The sequence below is a fragment of the Halichoerus grypus genome, chromosome 10 (genome assembly GCF_964656455.1).
Source record: "Halichoerus grypus chromosome 10, mHalGry1.hap1.1, whole genome shotgun sequence".
In the NCBI taxonomy this organism is placed as follows: Eukaryota; Metazoa; Chordata; class Mammalia; order Carnivora; family Phocidae; genus Halichoerus; species Halichoerus grypus.
Genome location: NC_135721.1, coordinates 88,162,898 through 88,178,165, shown reverse-complemented (window position 1 = coordinate 88,178,165; position 15,268 = coordinate 88,162,898). Strand labels below are relative to the sequence as shown.

General features: G+C 47.8%; 1 protein-coding gene across 9 annotated transcripts in view; it reads right to left on the bottom strand.

The window, feature by feature from the left end:
• Positions 1 to 468: 468 nt before the first annotated feature.
• The window catches only part of CHST10 (carbohydrate sulfotransferase 10), a 52,509-nt gene continuing 37,709 nt past the window's right edge, over positions 469 to 15,268 (bottom strand). For 8 of the 9 annotated variants that reach the window (XM_078056804.1, XM_036119590.2, XM_078056806.1 and 5 more), the window contains 4 exons: positions 12,184 to 12,275; positions 6,230 to 6,464; positions 3,844 to 3,949; positions 469 to 2,363 (listed from right to left, as the gene is read on the bottom strand). In XM_078056804.1, the coding sequence (XP_077912930.1) occupies positions 1,826 to 2,363; positions 3,844 to 3,949; positions 6,230 to 6,464; positions 12,184 to 12,275 (971 nt within the window). In that variant the 3' untranslated portion in view covers positions 469 to 1,825. Of the gene's footprint in view, positions 2,364 to 3,843; positions 3,950 to 6,229; positions 6,465 to 10,145; positions 10,224 to 12,183; positions 12,276 to 15,268 lie in introns of those variants that run through there. The other variant, XM_036119593.2, reaches the window with a different exon arrangement.

The following is a 15,268-nucleotide window of genomic DNA, read 5'->3' as shown; positions in this document are numbered from 1 at the left end:
ACCAAATGCTAGAGAAAAATAACCTAAATCTAAATGCCAGAAGTAGGGGGCGGGGAGGGTGGGGGCTGGCACCCCAGTGTCCAACCTTTTGTTTCTGAAAGTGCTATCTTTTTAAATTAGGACTAACTTTAAGGCCTTAAATTCACAAACATTATTCAGACTATTACGTTTCAAATAGAGAAGAGGTAATCAGCTAGGTAGGAAATGATTTTAACAAGACTTTGCTAAAACTTTATAGAAAAATAACTCCTGTTACAACCTTTGTGTGTCAGCTGAGGATGAAAGGCTACCACACCGGCCCGCCCTTCGTCATCGCTGCCAACCATCACACTTGAGCCTCGCTTCCCCTCCACAGTCCTGTCACCGGCAGCCAGCTAAGCAGGCCTGGGCTGGGCTGCCCGTCCCTGTCGCCGGGCCTCGGGGGCCATGCGTGGCCACGGAGCACCTTCCCTGGAACTGCAGCGCATGACAGATTTGGCACATATTTATTTGCTTTTACTTTCACATTTACAAACTCAGGGAGCCATTTGGAGAATGGGGCAGTTGAGGCTGCCTGGAAGAAAAGCTGGGCTCGTGGGCACCGTCCAGTCGGGCACTTTGGACTTCTCACTGGGAAACCTGGCCTATATCTCAAGCGCCCTCACTGTCAGGCAACATCTGAAATAGTAGCTGTGGCCTGCTCCTCCACGCCTGGAAGATGCCTCGGCCCAGGATTTTATTGCTGGTGAACGTGATTATCCAACTTATAGACCACGATGATGGCATTATCAGAAATGGGTCCAGTGGTGAGCATTTTGCAGAGATGAAAGGAAACTGCCATGTGTACACCGCACCAATCCTGCGGCGCCGGCCTGTGTGGCCCGGGCTTGCCTTTGGCCGCGGGGGTGGGCTCCGGAGATGGGCCCCGAGGTGGGCATTGTCCATCCCGACGGGACAAAGAGGCGAGCAATCATCAGGGCGGATGTGCTCAAACCCACAGCAGCTGGCGCGCCAGAACCCAACCAGCTCTCCCTTTCCCCATGCTACGTGTCCCTTTAAGGCCCTGCAAGATGTTCCCTCTCTCAGGTGGAAAGAAATGTACACTCCCCTCTTTCCAAAGTTGCATCTCTTGGGCTGAGGGAGACAACTGTTTGGCAGGCGGTTCAGAAATACAGACTAGCCCACCTAGGCAGAGATCCTGGAATGATGGACTGCCGAAAAGTACCCTCGGGTCACCTCTGAGTTTCACAGGAACAAAATCGTCCTGGAAAGAATGGTTTGCCTCTGTGATCATAGCAGCGCCAAGATGAAAGCCAGAGGTGTGATTTTATTACTCAGATTTGATCCTATATTAGCCCCATGCGATTTTTGCAGACCATTAGCTTCTCCATGTCTCCTCAAAGTGCCGGGTGCCATTCTTGCAATCCTCAGTGACAGGCGGGAACCCCCCCACCTACTCCCCCCCGCCCCCCCACCAGGGGAGCTGCCAATGGATCTGCCTCTTTGACAACTGAGGGAAATGACTCCTCCACCATGTAATTTTTCTTCGCGGACTATCAGACTACAAATATTTAGTCCCTTTCCCCTTCTGAGGACAGTAAAGACCTAACGGCATTGATAGGAGAGGGGACCAAGGGGGGATCTGCCAGGGCCCTCAGTGCACCTTATGTCCAAACTAAGTTGTAACAGTCAGGGTCCAGCTTCATGGGCCAAGGCATGTCCAGGTCCATGGGAGGCTGCAGAATCTCCAGAAAGAGTGGAATGGAGGACAGGTCATTTCTGTGCTCACATCTCCCACCTGGTTAGCCTCTGGTCTAACAGATATTTGAATTCACAGTTCTACACATTAGTTTAGCAAAAAATCTGGCTTCTGATACCCAAAGAGCTTAAAGTCCCCTTCAAAACGTGCATATAGGCGCCGGATGTCTCGTTTGCTGATGCCTAGAAAGTAGCGCTCCACCTTGGTTTTATTGTACACGGTAATGCCCGGAGGAATGGTGGGGTAGGACACCAGGTGGTCTATGCCGGCTTCCTTTAAGATGTAGGGGGCGTCGTCTTCCAGGGTCTCATGGTGACCGATCACACTGTACTTGATCTCGCAGGGTGCGCACAATTCAACGTACGTCACCCAGTGAATGATGTGGTCCCCAAACTGAAGGTCCAGCCATCTATGGTTTGGATCGCCCAGGTACCGTACAAAATCTTCGAACTGGATGCCCCTGGTCTCCGTGCGGTTCCGCCTGTATTTCCTAATGATGCCTGGGGCAATCTCGTGCCTGTACCACGGCTCAAAGCGGGGGTTGTGAACAAACTTATCCTTAAACGCAGAAATCAGTCTTTCGAAGGGATCTCTTACGATAAAAAACTTGAAGTATGTTTTCAAGCTAGGGAGAAAAATGAGGAGAACAAGCAGTTAGGCCGATGCCCGCCGGTGGCAACCCGGGTGAGGTGGTATGAGGGCAGAGTGCCTGCTGGAGCAGCAGTGGCCACGGCGGCTAGAACGCGCCCTCCAGGGAGGAGCGAGTTCCACGCACTTCTGAATCCACGCAGCCGCCTCTGGAAGCAGAGTCTGTTACCGGCCCATCTCCCGGGGAGGAGAGAGTCTCAGAAACCGTAACTGTCCCCGGCCACAGGACTCATCGTCCCAGAGGGCCACCGTGAAGACACCTACTTAGCTCAACAGATATTTGAACATTTCACAACTTCAAGGGTGTCTGAAAGTCTTGTTCTCGGGCAGGAACTCTGAGCGAGGTAGGAGCAGTGGAGGCCAGAGGAAGTTACTTTAGGGGACCTCTGCATACATTCAGTTCACAGATGCCCGGGGAGGGCCAAGCCAGAGCAGGGGGCAGGTAAGAGAAAGGGGGGGGCGAGGTTGTGGCTCCAACTGGCGGGAAGGCGGCCTGGGGGAGCTGCCAGCAGTGGGGTGGGTGGCACGGTGACAGCCGCGTGACTGGCCGGTAACGGTGCCGACAGAGCAATGATGACACAGGCCACCATAATTCCAGGGCCTACTCCACGCCAGAAACTGGCTCAGGGCCCTGCACACCTGAACTCGTCTTCGCTCACAAAAGCCCCCATGAGATCAGCGCTCAGGCGGACAACAGGACCGCACTTGCCCGGGAGGCTCTCTGATCCCGCATCTAACACCTGCGTTCTACAGGTTTTGCACAGACTGGGAAGACTAAATAACCAGCACCAGAAGTAACGAGAGAATCAAATGGCTGAAAAGCACGGGAGGTCAAAGTTCATCTGGTGCCCTGACATCTACTTGCTGCTCATGCGTTCGGATTCCTTCTGAGCCTTGTTCTGCAGGGTCATTTCACAGCTAACAGAAAGGAATTTTCAATTTACTAGCTAAGTCATTCTTAACATGCCCAGTGTCCACCCTTGCTGTGATCAGTGAGGTCTGACTCTGCCTGTGTTAGGTCCAGTCCCCACCACCTCTCCCCGCCGGGCAGCTACCATGAAAGAAGGTATAAGGCCTCTGGAAGAAAATAAAAAACTAAGTGGGATTCCCCTGTAATCCACATCCCTTTCCTATGACCTAAAGGTCATATTCAGTAAGGAATCCATAAAACTTAACAGAACCAAAGCAAAACAAAAATGACTACTCATTTCTATTAAGAAAATTATGTACCCTTTGTTTTAATGGACTGTATGAAGGTAAGGGTGAAGACGTTCTGAAATTCTCATAAAGGTTTGTCAATTTAAATGCACTGAACACTGGGCATATGCTCAGCTGCCTCTTGCCAATGTAAACCAAAAGCCCCAGTAGTCTTTGGAGCAATTTGAGACGGATGGCAAGGACAGAACTGAGCCCTGGGTTTTACCAAAATTCCCCTCCCCTTAGAAACCTACTCCTACCGCTTCTGAATTTCTGCATCGCTGAAGGAAGAGAGACGAGGGAGGCCATTCTTCTCATGGTCATGAACCACATTTTCGGGGATCTCTTCTATGGAAGGAAAAGCCCCTGGGAAGAAAACAAGGGAGGACAGGTTGGCTGCCTCAGTGCTACCCTTAAAGGAAGATGCCTGGTCTCTTAACTTGGGCCCCAAGTTCCCCACAAGCCCATCCCTTAAATCCCAGTTTAGGTCTCTGAATTCCAACTGCTTCTGCCAGTAGGATGAGAGAGGGAAGAAAAGCTTCTGGTAATCCATAAGCCAACTAGAGGAAACTGATGAGTGGGGAACAAGGGGGAGAAACACTGCCAATACCTACCCTGGCAACACACTTAAATTGGTGAAATCTGACATTTCAAAAAAGATCCCTGCGTGCTGAAAGGATTCCTAAAACGAGCAATACTCATCCTACTCTGAAACTGGGGGAAAATCCTAGAGTAGCAGGACCGTGAAACATACTGCTGGCTGATGCCCCATCAGGGGCCCATTCCCCCCAATGGGCTTGGCTTTCTCAGCTCCACATCCCTAAGCCTAAGGTGGTTCCTAGGCAACCTCACCACATCCCAGACTGGCAAGTGGCAAAGCTGACTGGTGCTGGGAAAACCTGGCGAATGCTGTGGGAACAGTGTGATATAGCTGAGGCAGGGGACAAGGAGGACAAAAGTGTCTAAGAAGGCAGGGCAGGATCAATGCCACAGCACCCAGGTCGGGGCTGCTGAATAGAACCTTGGGTGCACCCCATCCTCAGGCTGGTGGACTGGGCAGGTTTTTCATTCTCTTCTCAACTTAAGACAAATAGACACAAAACATCATTACCCATGAAGGTTCTAGCCAAGACTCCGTAAACCTTCCCATCCATCATTGTGTTAATCCTGTTGTGTTAGAGTCCGGCAGGGAAGGATCTCTGTTGGGCCATCTACTCAGTGGCCACTGGCTTGACTGTTTGATTTATCCCTTCCCCAAATGTAAGCACCAGTCCAGAACTCTGTGCTAAGTGCTACGGATGGCCAGGAAATAAGCAAGATGAACATCTGCTCTCGAAGGGATATTGAAAGAACCAGCTCTGAAGATTTGCACCTGGACCTGCTCAAGCACCTGTCCCCGTGCAGGTGCTCCCAGGGATGACTGAAGACAGCCACAAGGACCATCCTTTATTCTATGGCCTGGCAAACCTGCCCCCTTTTATCCTGCACTTGTAAATTGGTGTTTACTTCTTTAAAGTCTGATGCTTTGTACTGTGGTGGCAGATTTATAAGACTTTTGTGTATTTATTGTTTTAAATTTGATTTGTGACCTCATTCTTTGATGTCAAAAATCTAACATACTGTCAGATTACTCAAGAAGCACATTAATTATACACCGTAAGATGAGGCAAGTGTCTCCCTTTTTCCCCCCCAAACAACCACGAAAAGGCCAAATGAAGCAACCATGAAAAGGCCCATTGACCACCAACTCTGAGAGCAGCAGTAGGAGTGGTGGGCTGGAGGACAGAGACCGCAGGGCCACCTCCCACAGAGCTCTGAGGGCTGATTCCTGGTCCTGGAGTCACACTGCTGTCGACTGGAATTATGTTCCTTTTGAAGCTGAAGTTAATAGACAGAGCCCATAATTATCTTGGACCAATTCAGGGTAATTGGAGTTTAAATAAACAAACATGGGATCTGAAAAGAGCAGTGAGTAATCAAAACCTGTAGAGTATGAGGTCACTTTTCAATGATCTAATTTGTTCCCAAATAAACATCCGATTTCCTGAAGCAAGTCAATTCAATCCTCTGAATATGGAAGCTCAGTGTAAAATAGAGATGCCTTCTTTCTAGCCAAGTGGCACAGAATACTTCATCTGTGGGTGAAGGGGCCCCCAGGCCCACCTGGCAGGGCTCCCCTCCCTGGCATGGGTGCAGGCCCTTCCCCTACAAAGGGGCAGCCAGGAGGCTAGTGAGTGTGGAGCCTCGACTTACCAGTACAGAGTTAACCAGTAAGACACAAGGCAATGCATCTGAAGAGAAGGAAAGGGATCAGCCTGGGGGTGGGGCAGGCTGCTTGAGACAGGGATTCTGCTCTGGAAAGTGAGGAGAGGAGAGGAGATTCTGACCACAGGGAGGGCCCTCTGAAAACCTCAGTATCTAAAACTTTTAAGCCACCAGACTTTAAAGTACACCACCAACAGGGGAAACACAACAGAGAACCGTCTATAAGGTTACCAGCCCTTCCAGGACAACTGTCCCTGCCTTTGGCTCCTCTCTGCTGCCCCCCTCCGCTTCCCCTGCCCAGGCCACACCCCTGCCCCCCCAACCCCCAGGGCAAACTCTGCTGTCCACCGACCACAGACATCCACCAGGCACTGCACGCACCATTTAAAACGATCAGCACTTTCTTCCACTGGGTGTTGCCCACTTTAGGAGTCTGGCAGAAAAGAATCTTGTGCTTGTCACAGACAAATATCCGGTCCAGGACAAACTTGGAGACCGCTGTGTGCGAGAGATTCTTCAGAGCTTCATCCCTGCAGACGTTTCTGATGAGTTCCAGGCGCTCCATATAGACCAGGGGTTGAACAAGCCGGCTGTCTGAAAGCACCTTCCCAGTCGGCTGCAAGTAACAAGGAGGCAGAAGGGGCACAAGGGCTTTGTCAAGAGAAAACAGGAGTGAGCCCCGAAGGAGCCACCCAGGGAGGCCCTGCCCCCCGACCTGGTGCTGCATGCTGACACGAAGAGGGCGAGAACCAGAGCTGCCTCACAGGAAGAGCAGGACTCTGCGGGCACCATTCACCTTCAGGGGCCTGGGATTCATGCTACATGGATGGGCTGGACCAAAGCTCAGCCAGAGACGTGAGGATGTTTCTTCATCCTCAGCCGCTCAGACCAAGGTGCCTGCTACTTTGCTGACGGCAGGCATTAGGGCCCAGAGCGTCCTGGACACAGCAGGATACTTTGCGTTCTGGGATTTTAGTGAAGGCCAGTTTCGGCCCCATTCCTTCTCCCTAGCATTTCCCTCCACATAATTCTGAGTGTACGTTATGTGGACGATACCTGAGGACCAGTCATCTACACACGTGCTGTTCCGAAAATACTCTGGTATATGGGTAGAATGGTTTATTAACTAGAAAAATATACCTTAGGTCATTCAGTATGGGTTTTAAAAATGCCAAAGCCATTACTCCATCTCCTCAGTGACAAGCACGTGGTTACGCTTCTCTGTCGTGCAGTTTAAGGAGAGGGGAACGGGTGCTGCGTGGTAGTGGCGTCCGTCGTGCTGGAAGCGTGGCCACGGCGGGCAAGCGCTGGAGCACGTCGGCGCTGGTTTCTGCCTGAGTCCTCCCACCAGGCGGGAAAGTCCACGTGAGCGCTGGGCAAAGGCTCTGATCCAGAAACCCCTGCCTGCCAGGAAAGTGGGCCTCCTGGAAGCGAGCAGACGCGGGGACCACGGGGACCGCAGGGGGCACGGCCTCCAGCTGGGTTTCTGAGGTTGGGGTGCAGGTTGCACAAGGGCACTGCTGCGGCTGCTTTTACCCTGTGACGTCGCAGTTCTGAAGTGTTTGTTTCGATCACCTCCGAGTTATCTGGAACAGGTCTCTCAGTCATTCTCCCCCTCAGAAACAGCGTAATTTCCCACGCGTGTGTAGCTACAACGGTTCCTGTAGCCTTCACCTATGGAATACGACTCGAGTGCGAATACCGAGTCGTCGCTCTCCCTACAATGGCTCCAGCTAGCACGGAACATTGCGGAAAAGCCCGTGGCCCCCCCACCCCACCCCTGCCCCAACTGCCACTCTTTGTAGGCAACCCATTTTTAATACCTGGGTGCTGGTCAATTTTTTCAGTAATGTTCCAGCACATTACAAATTTTGCCAGGATAAGTTAGTGTGGGTTTCTCTGCTGATTTGCCTGGAAGGCAGGGAGCCCTTTCTACCTGCATCCTCGGCTCAGAAAATGTCCTTTTTCCTCAGGACACTTAGGCAGGGGGGGAGCTCATATGCCACAGTGGGTGGAAGTCATTTGAGGTGAGGAGGTGGGCAGGGGTTTCTGGGTCAGAGCGCCCCACGGCTCACATGGATTTTGCCACCTGGTGGGAGGACTCCTTAGAACAGAAACCAGCGCCGATGTGCCCCAGCATTTGCTCACAGTGGCTACGCTTACGTTCGACAGACACCACTATGAAGTAGAACCCGCCCCCTCTGCTTACAGTTTAAGAGGCATAATTATGCGCTTACTCAGGAAATGGGAGTCTTATACCATCTATTTGTTATACCTCAATGAATGTCTTTAAAAAAAGAAACATTTACAAAAGTTCTGACAGTGGTTGAAGAGAGATGGATTGCGATGGGCTGTAGTTATTTTTTCCTTTTAATGCTGGATATTTCTTTAAAATACACGAGTATATCTTCCTTCTTCATAAAAAACTTGACTTAAAAATATTGGCTGTTTGGGGGGGGGAGCACCTAGAAAGACTTCTAGAAAGTTCTAGAAAACTGTTCCAAGTCCTCTGTGGATGATTTCTACCACATCTGGGTACTTTCTATATGCAAAGGTGGCTCTGCAAACACAGCACATTTTTGTCTCTCTTCCGTCAGCATGATCTTCACCAACTAAAAGCCACTACTCTGCCAAAACCCCCTCTGAATTTCCTTCCAGGGCGCACCTGTCCCTTTCTTACCAGCCATGGACCCCTTCTCATCTGTCCTTCCTCCCCTTTTCTACAGAGTGACGGCCACTATTTCCAGCCACTTCCTGAAGTGGCCTCAGGGCCTTTCCACTGCCCAATAAAGCAGAAATGAGTCAGTATGGTTGGCAAGGAAAGTAGACACAAAATGGGTTCAGTTGACTTTCCTTCTTACGAGAAAGTTGACTTAAAAAAACAAAAAAGGGCGCCTGGGTGGCTCAGATGGTTAAGCGTCTGCCTTCGGCTCAGGTCATGATCTCAGGGTCCTGGGATCGAGTCCCGCATTGGGCTCCCTGCTCCTTGGGAGCCTGCTTCTCCCTCTGCCTCTCTCTCTCTCATGAATAAATAAATAAAATCTTTAAAAAAAACAAAAAAACAAAAAAACAAAAAACAAAAAAGATGAAAAAGCTCAAGTTCCAAATCATGACACATAGTCTTTGGGACTGCTTTAGAACCTAACACAATGAAAAGAGCTTTTGTTAACACTCGATTCAAAATTCTACTGCTCTGTCACTTGGCAGAATGAACTGTTTGACAAATATTTATCGAGTCTTTACTCTGTGCTTGGATGCAGTTGCAAGTGTTCTGTGGAGACACTGGGAAAGCCTCAGCTGAGGAAGAACGTGTGTGGCACTGTCCACGTACGTGTGTGTGTGTGTGTGTTTGTAAACGCAGAGGTGGGGGGGATAGGAGGTGAGGGAGACAGAGCAAGCAGCAGGAGTCCTCAGTTACTTACTAACCCCTCCCTGTTCACATCACGGTGGAATGTCTGCCCACAGAGATCTCCTGGCTTTCCAAGAAGCAACCCAAAAGGCAGTTCTGAATAGAGTCTGTTCCTCCAACCCCGCTCCTTTGGCCAACTCTAGTTGTGGCCCTTTTCCTCAGCATTTTGAAATGTTTCTGCTGCTGTTTATTATCTATTCATTCCCTTTAAGTTACACAGAACTTCTTCCCAAGAGTTCAAACCAGACAGTCCCCTAACTTAACTTTACAGAATGGACCAAAATGCCCTTTTATCTGTTAAAATGCACTAGAGTTTCCAGGTAATCCATTTATGGGGCAATTGTAAAACCAGTCCTCCCCCAGGGACTGGGTCAGTTACAAAATGGGGAGAAGGATATGGCCTTCCAGAACACATGAGAACAAGAACACTGGAAATATTGGGACGATAGAGGTTTCCACACCACCACTCAGCTCCCTGCTCTTCCCTCATGGATCTGCCATAACCAAACTCCCTGACACACCTTCTCACGTGTTTGACTGAATTTCCTGGGTTTCCCTGGTGAAGGGAAGTGTCTTGGGAATTCCTAAGGGCTACTTCCTGAGGTCAACACATTCTGGAAGTGAGAGTGGGCACCTGCAGACTTACTCAGCTCTGATCCTTCCTCCCGAGGGAGCATGAGCACGAGCCTGCCACACTGGCCCTTAAGCTTTCTGCTTTCATAAATGGAGTCTAATTTAACCTCATTCCCTCCCTGACCCCAACTCTTGCTCACGTATCGACATGGTCTCTCTCTCCTCTTCTCACTCTACTCCAATTGCTTCAAACCTCAGATCTAACCTGGATTGCGGATGACACTCAAGAGGTGTGAATCACAGGGCAGTACCTACCTCCAAACAAGTTCTCTTGAGAAACTGCAGAAAAATCTCCCTCATTCTCAAACCTGTTTTTCTTCAAGCTTAAGCACTGTATATAAAGAAAAACCATTTCTCATCCAATTGTGCATATGGACTGGCATGGTTTTCTGTTTTCTTCCTTTGCAAATATACTAAACCAATTTTAATGACTGATACTGTTTTCCATTATTTTCCATTCAAATATTCAGCTATATTATGCACAAAATAAACTTTCTTTTGCAGTTTTTAAAAATTGAAGTATAAGCAAAACACATATTAGTTTCAGGTGTACAAACATTGATTCAACAGCTGCACAAAATAAACTTTAAAAGTAAGCTACACAACCTGATCACATTTGTAAGTCACCTTTCTTTTGGGAAGACAGATGCTGAGTTTAAACATCTAATGACTCCTGGTTTCAGAGAATCATGTCTGACCACTGTTTCCCACTCCCTTTACCTTGCATCTGAGTTTCATGAGCATCAAGGGGGCAGGGTAGCAAGAACAGGGGACAGAGGACATGTAATTGAAAGTCCCAGCCCACTACTTGCTGTCCCTGACATACTGGCTCTGTTCCTTGAGCCTCACACTTTCCAAATGCAAAATGAGAGTAAAAAATACAGCTCAGAGGGCTGTTTTTGAGGACCAGCAAGATTAAAACCCAGCAAAGTCTTCTGTAGACCGCAAAGCATGTTCTGGTGCAGTATTTCCAATCATGATTACTCCCGCAGGCCCACAGTCTTGGCAGGAAGAGTGCTCCTCTGTCCCTCAAGAGTGCCCCCTGGGATGGTCACTTTTGTTCTTCACGAGCCTTGGCATCCTAGCAGCACCCTGGTCTCAGAGCACTGCATTCCTCTTACAAAACTCTCGCCCCACCTCTGTGGTATTCCTGATCCCAGTAACTAAACATTTATTTCCTTACCTCCTTCTATTAAGGCCACCCTCCTACTTCCTACAGGTTTTTCTGGTTTCCTGTCTCTGGGGTCCATCCACTCTCTTTCCTTGCCCCAGAAAGCCTCAACCTAAAAGCAACATTCCAGGCCTGCTTCAGGGAGTTCTGCAGACTTGACCCATCAATCAGTGTCTTGCAACCTGTAAACTCCAAGAGCACTTCACTCTGACCAGGTGCACACTTTCTAGAATTTGCTGGGTTCTAATCTGTTGTCCTTACCCTGCAAATTAAGGACAGGAACTGTCTCTTTCTCCATGGCTTAATGCTGGGCTGATCAATGTCTTAAAGCTTGGTCTACCCATTTCATTCCTGTAGGCATACCTGCAACCCAAACTTTCCAGACCCAGAATGGGGGTTAGCAAGTGAGAGGGGAATCGCAAGAGTGTGCCCCCCATCACGGCTGGGGAACGATTAGGAATTTTTGTGTAAAAGGAGCCTGAGGAGAAAAAGTCAGAATACCAAGGAAGGTGAGCACCAGGTAAAAGTTGGCAGCCTTGGGCCCTGCCACTAACTCCCACACAATTTGGGATGATTAACCTTTTCCCTAAACTCTGTTCTCTCATCCATGCCATCCAGAGGTGAGATTAGCTGCTCTTCTGTCCAAGAACCCTTCTAACTTTAAAAGTCCATGATTCTGGGTCGCAGACCTTTCCCCACCCCCTTGGTTTTCTCCTAACCTAGCCCAACATCCTTCATTCCCCTGGCAAGGCTCCTTCTCCACGGGCCAGGAACTCAACATAATCAACATTTACAGAGGATCCATGATGTACAAAGCACTGTGAGGAACATAAAAATCGATGTGACCATGTCACCTCCAAAGAGAAGCTAAAAAGATGAGCAGAAATGTGCCAAAATGACACAAGCCACAACTCCACAGCAGCAGAATGGGATGGTCAGAGGACACCAGCTGATGGGAGCACAGACAGAGGGCAGGCTAGTTCCATGGGATGGGGGTACCCACTGGGGCCAGAGGGGGTGGGGAGGGGCCGCCACAGCTCAGTCGGGAAGCAGCAGCTCTGCCCCCCTCCCCCCAACTGACCGAGTCACAGGGGACAGTGCCCTCTGCCTTGCCGGGCCCACCTTCAGTTCCTCAGAAAAGTGCTTTTCTCCGGGCAACTTCCCCGCATCCGGCACGGCTGTCAGGAACAGGAACTCCTGTTTGGCGCTGTATGCTAGGAGATAGAGAGGTTAAAGCGTCTTCTCATGGAGGAACAGACACACAGATCAGCGGGACAGAAGAGAGGCCCCAAAAATAAGCCCACACAAATATGCCGGACAGACATTTGACAAAGGTGCCAAATCAGTTCAGTGGAGGAGAGTCCTTTCAACAAATGGTGATCCAACTACGAGACATCTATAGAGAAAAAGAAAAAAGGAACCTTTACCTGACCTCACACTTTATTCAAGAACAAACTCAAAATGGATTAGCACTTCAATGTAATAAAACTTTAAAAAACATAGAAGAAAATCTTTGGAAAATATTTCCTTGTTTTCCTGACTCTAATCAAAATTTAAAACTTTTTACTCTGCAAAAGACCCTATGAAGAGGATGGAAAGACAAGCTACATGCTGGGGGAAAATATCTGCAAATCAAATATCTGACAAAGGACTAGTACCTAGAATATGTAAAGAATTCTCAAAACTTTACAGCAAAAAGAAAAAAAAAACAATCCAATTAGAAAATGGGTAAGACATGAACTTACATTTCACCAAAGAGGATCTACAGATGGCAAATAAACACATGAAAAGATATTCAATGTCATTAGTCATCAGGCAAATACAAATGAAAACCACAACGAGATACCACTACACACAAAATAGCTAAAATAAAATATAGTGAAAACTCCAAATGCTAATGAGGATGCAGAGAAACTGAAGAACTTACACGGCTGGTGGGAATGCAAAATGGAATAGCCACTCTAGAAAATGGTTTGGTAGTTTCTTTAAAAACTAAGCATTTAACTACCATATGACCTAGTAATTGCATTCCTAGGCATTTATCCGAGGAAAATGAAAATTTATATCCACACAAAAACCTATACACAAATGTTTATAGCAACTTCATTTGTAATAGCCCCAAACTGGAAAAAAATAAACCCAGATGTCCTTCAACAGGTGAATGGATAAACAACAGTGGGACATCCATATGATGGAATACTACTCAGCAATAAAAAGGAACAAAGTATTGATACACACAGTAATAGCTAGATGAATCTCGAGGAAATTATGTTGAATAGACAAAGCCAAGGCCAAAAGGTCATACACTGTATATAATATTCTTAAAAAAAAAATATGGAGAGAACAGATTAGTGGTTTCCAAGGGGGGTAGAGGCCAGGGAAGGGAGACAGGGAGGGGAGGTAGGTGTGGCTATGGGGCGCCTGGGTGGCTTAGTCAGTTGGGTGTCTGCCTTCGGCTTGGGTCATGGTCCCAGAGTCCTGGGATCAGGCCCTGCATTGGCTCCCTGCTCAGCGGGAGTCTGCTCCTGCCTCTCCCTCTGCCTCCCCTCTCATGCTCTCTCTCAAATAAATAAATCTTAAAAAATAAAAATAAAAAGGCAACCCAGGGCTCCTTGTGGTGATGGAGATGTTCTGCATCTTAACTTTATCAATGTCAATATTGTGATTCCAACTCTGCATTATAGTTCTGGAACATGTTACTATTGGGGTAAACTGAGTACAGGGTACATAGAAATCTGCATTCTCACAACTGCATATGAATACTACAGTGATCTCAAAATTAAAGGTGTAATTTTAAAAAACCAAGTTAGGGGCGCCTGGGTGGTTCAGTCAGTTAAGTGTCTGACTCTTGGTTTCGGCTCAGGTCATGATCTCAGAGTTGTGAGATGCGCTCAGCACAGAGCCTGCTTGAGATTCTCTTCCTCTGCCCCTTCCCCACTCCTCCCTCCCTCTCTCTCTCAAATAAATAAAATCTAAAACAACAACAACAACAACAACAAACCCAAGTTAGCAGTCAAGTTAGTATTTACACATTAGTTTAAAAATTCATGGGAAGTGAGATGAGACCAGACCAATCTTACAAAATGCTAGTCCAGAGTAATAATTTACAAAAAACTGCTTTGGGAGAAACCCTTGGGTAGAATTTGAAGATAATTTTCAGATCTCTACAATCAAAGAAACATTTACTTTCAAAATTCTGCGAAGTCTAAAAACATAATTAGAAAAAGTAGATAGCAAAAAAAGCATAAAAATCGGCATAACAAAGCATAAACAAAGGCACATTTATTTCATTTAAAAAACAATCAAAACCTCCTCCTCTTGGATCAAGAATAGCAACAGCACACACTGGACCTTCCACCTACATGGGTTTGCTACGCCCCCCCACACCCAGGGCCCAGCCAGCATGCTGTTAGTGTGCACCATGGCCTCGTGTCCTCCAAGTACAGACAACACTAATAATCCCATCTCCCCATCTGTTACACACTTTTGAGTTATTGGACTCCAATATAAACCTCTTTGCCACACACCTTTAGGAATGCCACTGAAATCTTTTGTCTGGACTATGTGTGATTTAAAACGCCATCCTAACCAAAGCTGTGCGCAGGACCTGTTCTGTACTTGCAACAAGGTCAGGGAGCCCTATCTATAGTATGAAACAGACAAAGCATCAGTGCCCTAGGCCCCAGAGCTCTTGAATACACTCTGAGGACTCCAAGAGACCACGCTCTACCCATCCTCCTCCTCTGCAACCCTGTCATCTTTGAGCACTCACATGCTAACAAGAAAATGCACATTCTATGCTTGTCTGGTCACTTTGTGTTCTGACGGTGTCTTCTAAGATGAGCACTGCAATGCTTAGCTCTGCCCCAGGCTGAATGGGTTTTGCAGGATCCTAAACTTCCTTAATAACATTTTAGATGGGACAATGTATCCTGAATTCTAAACAGCTGACTTATCAATGAATTTCTGAAGCAACCCATTTCCCATACTCAGAAGCCCAGAGAACAGGCTTTGGCAGCCATGAAACATCTCATCTTCCAACACAACACACATCAGACAGTCATCCACCAATTTTTATCATTTTTATGATTTTAAACTTCTTGGTATTTGCTTCCCCCCCCTCCCCTGGGCCCTAATTCAAATAGCTTCAAGTAAAACTGGTAACACAGTTTACATTTGGTTTTGTTTTTTTTCTGTTGCTCTGCTG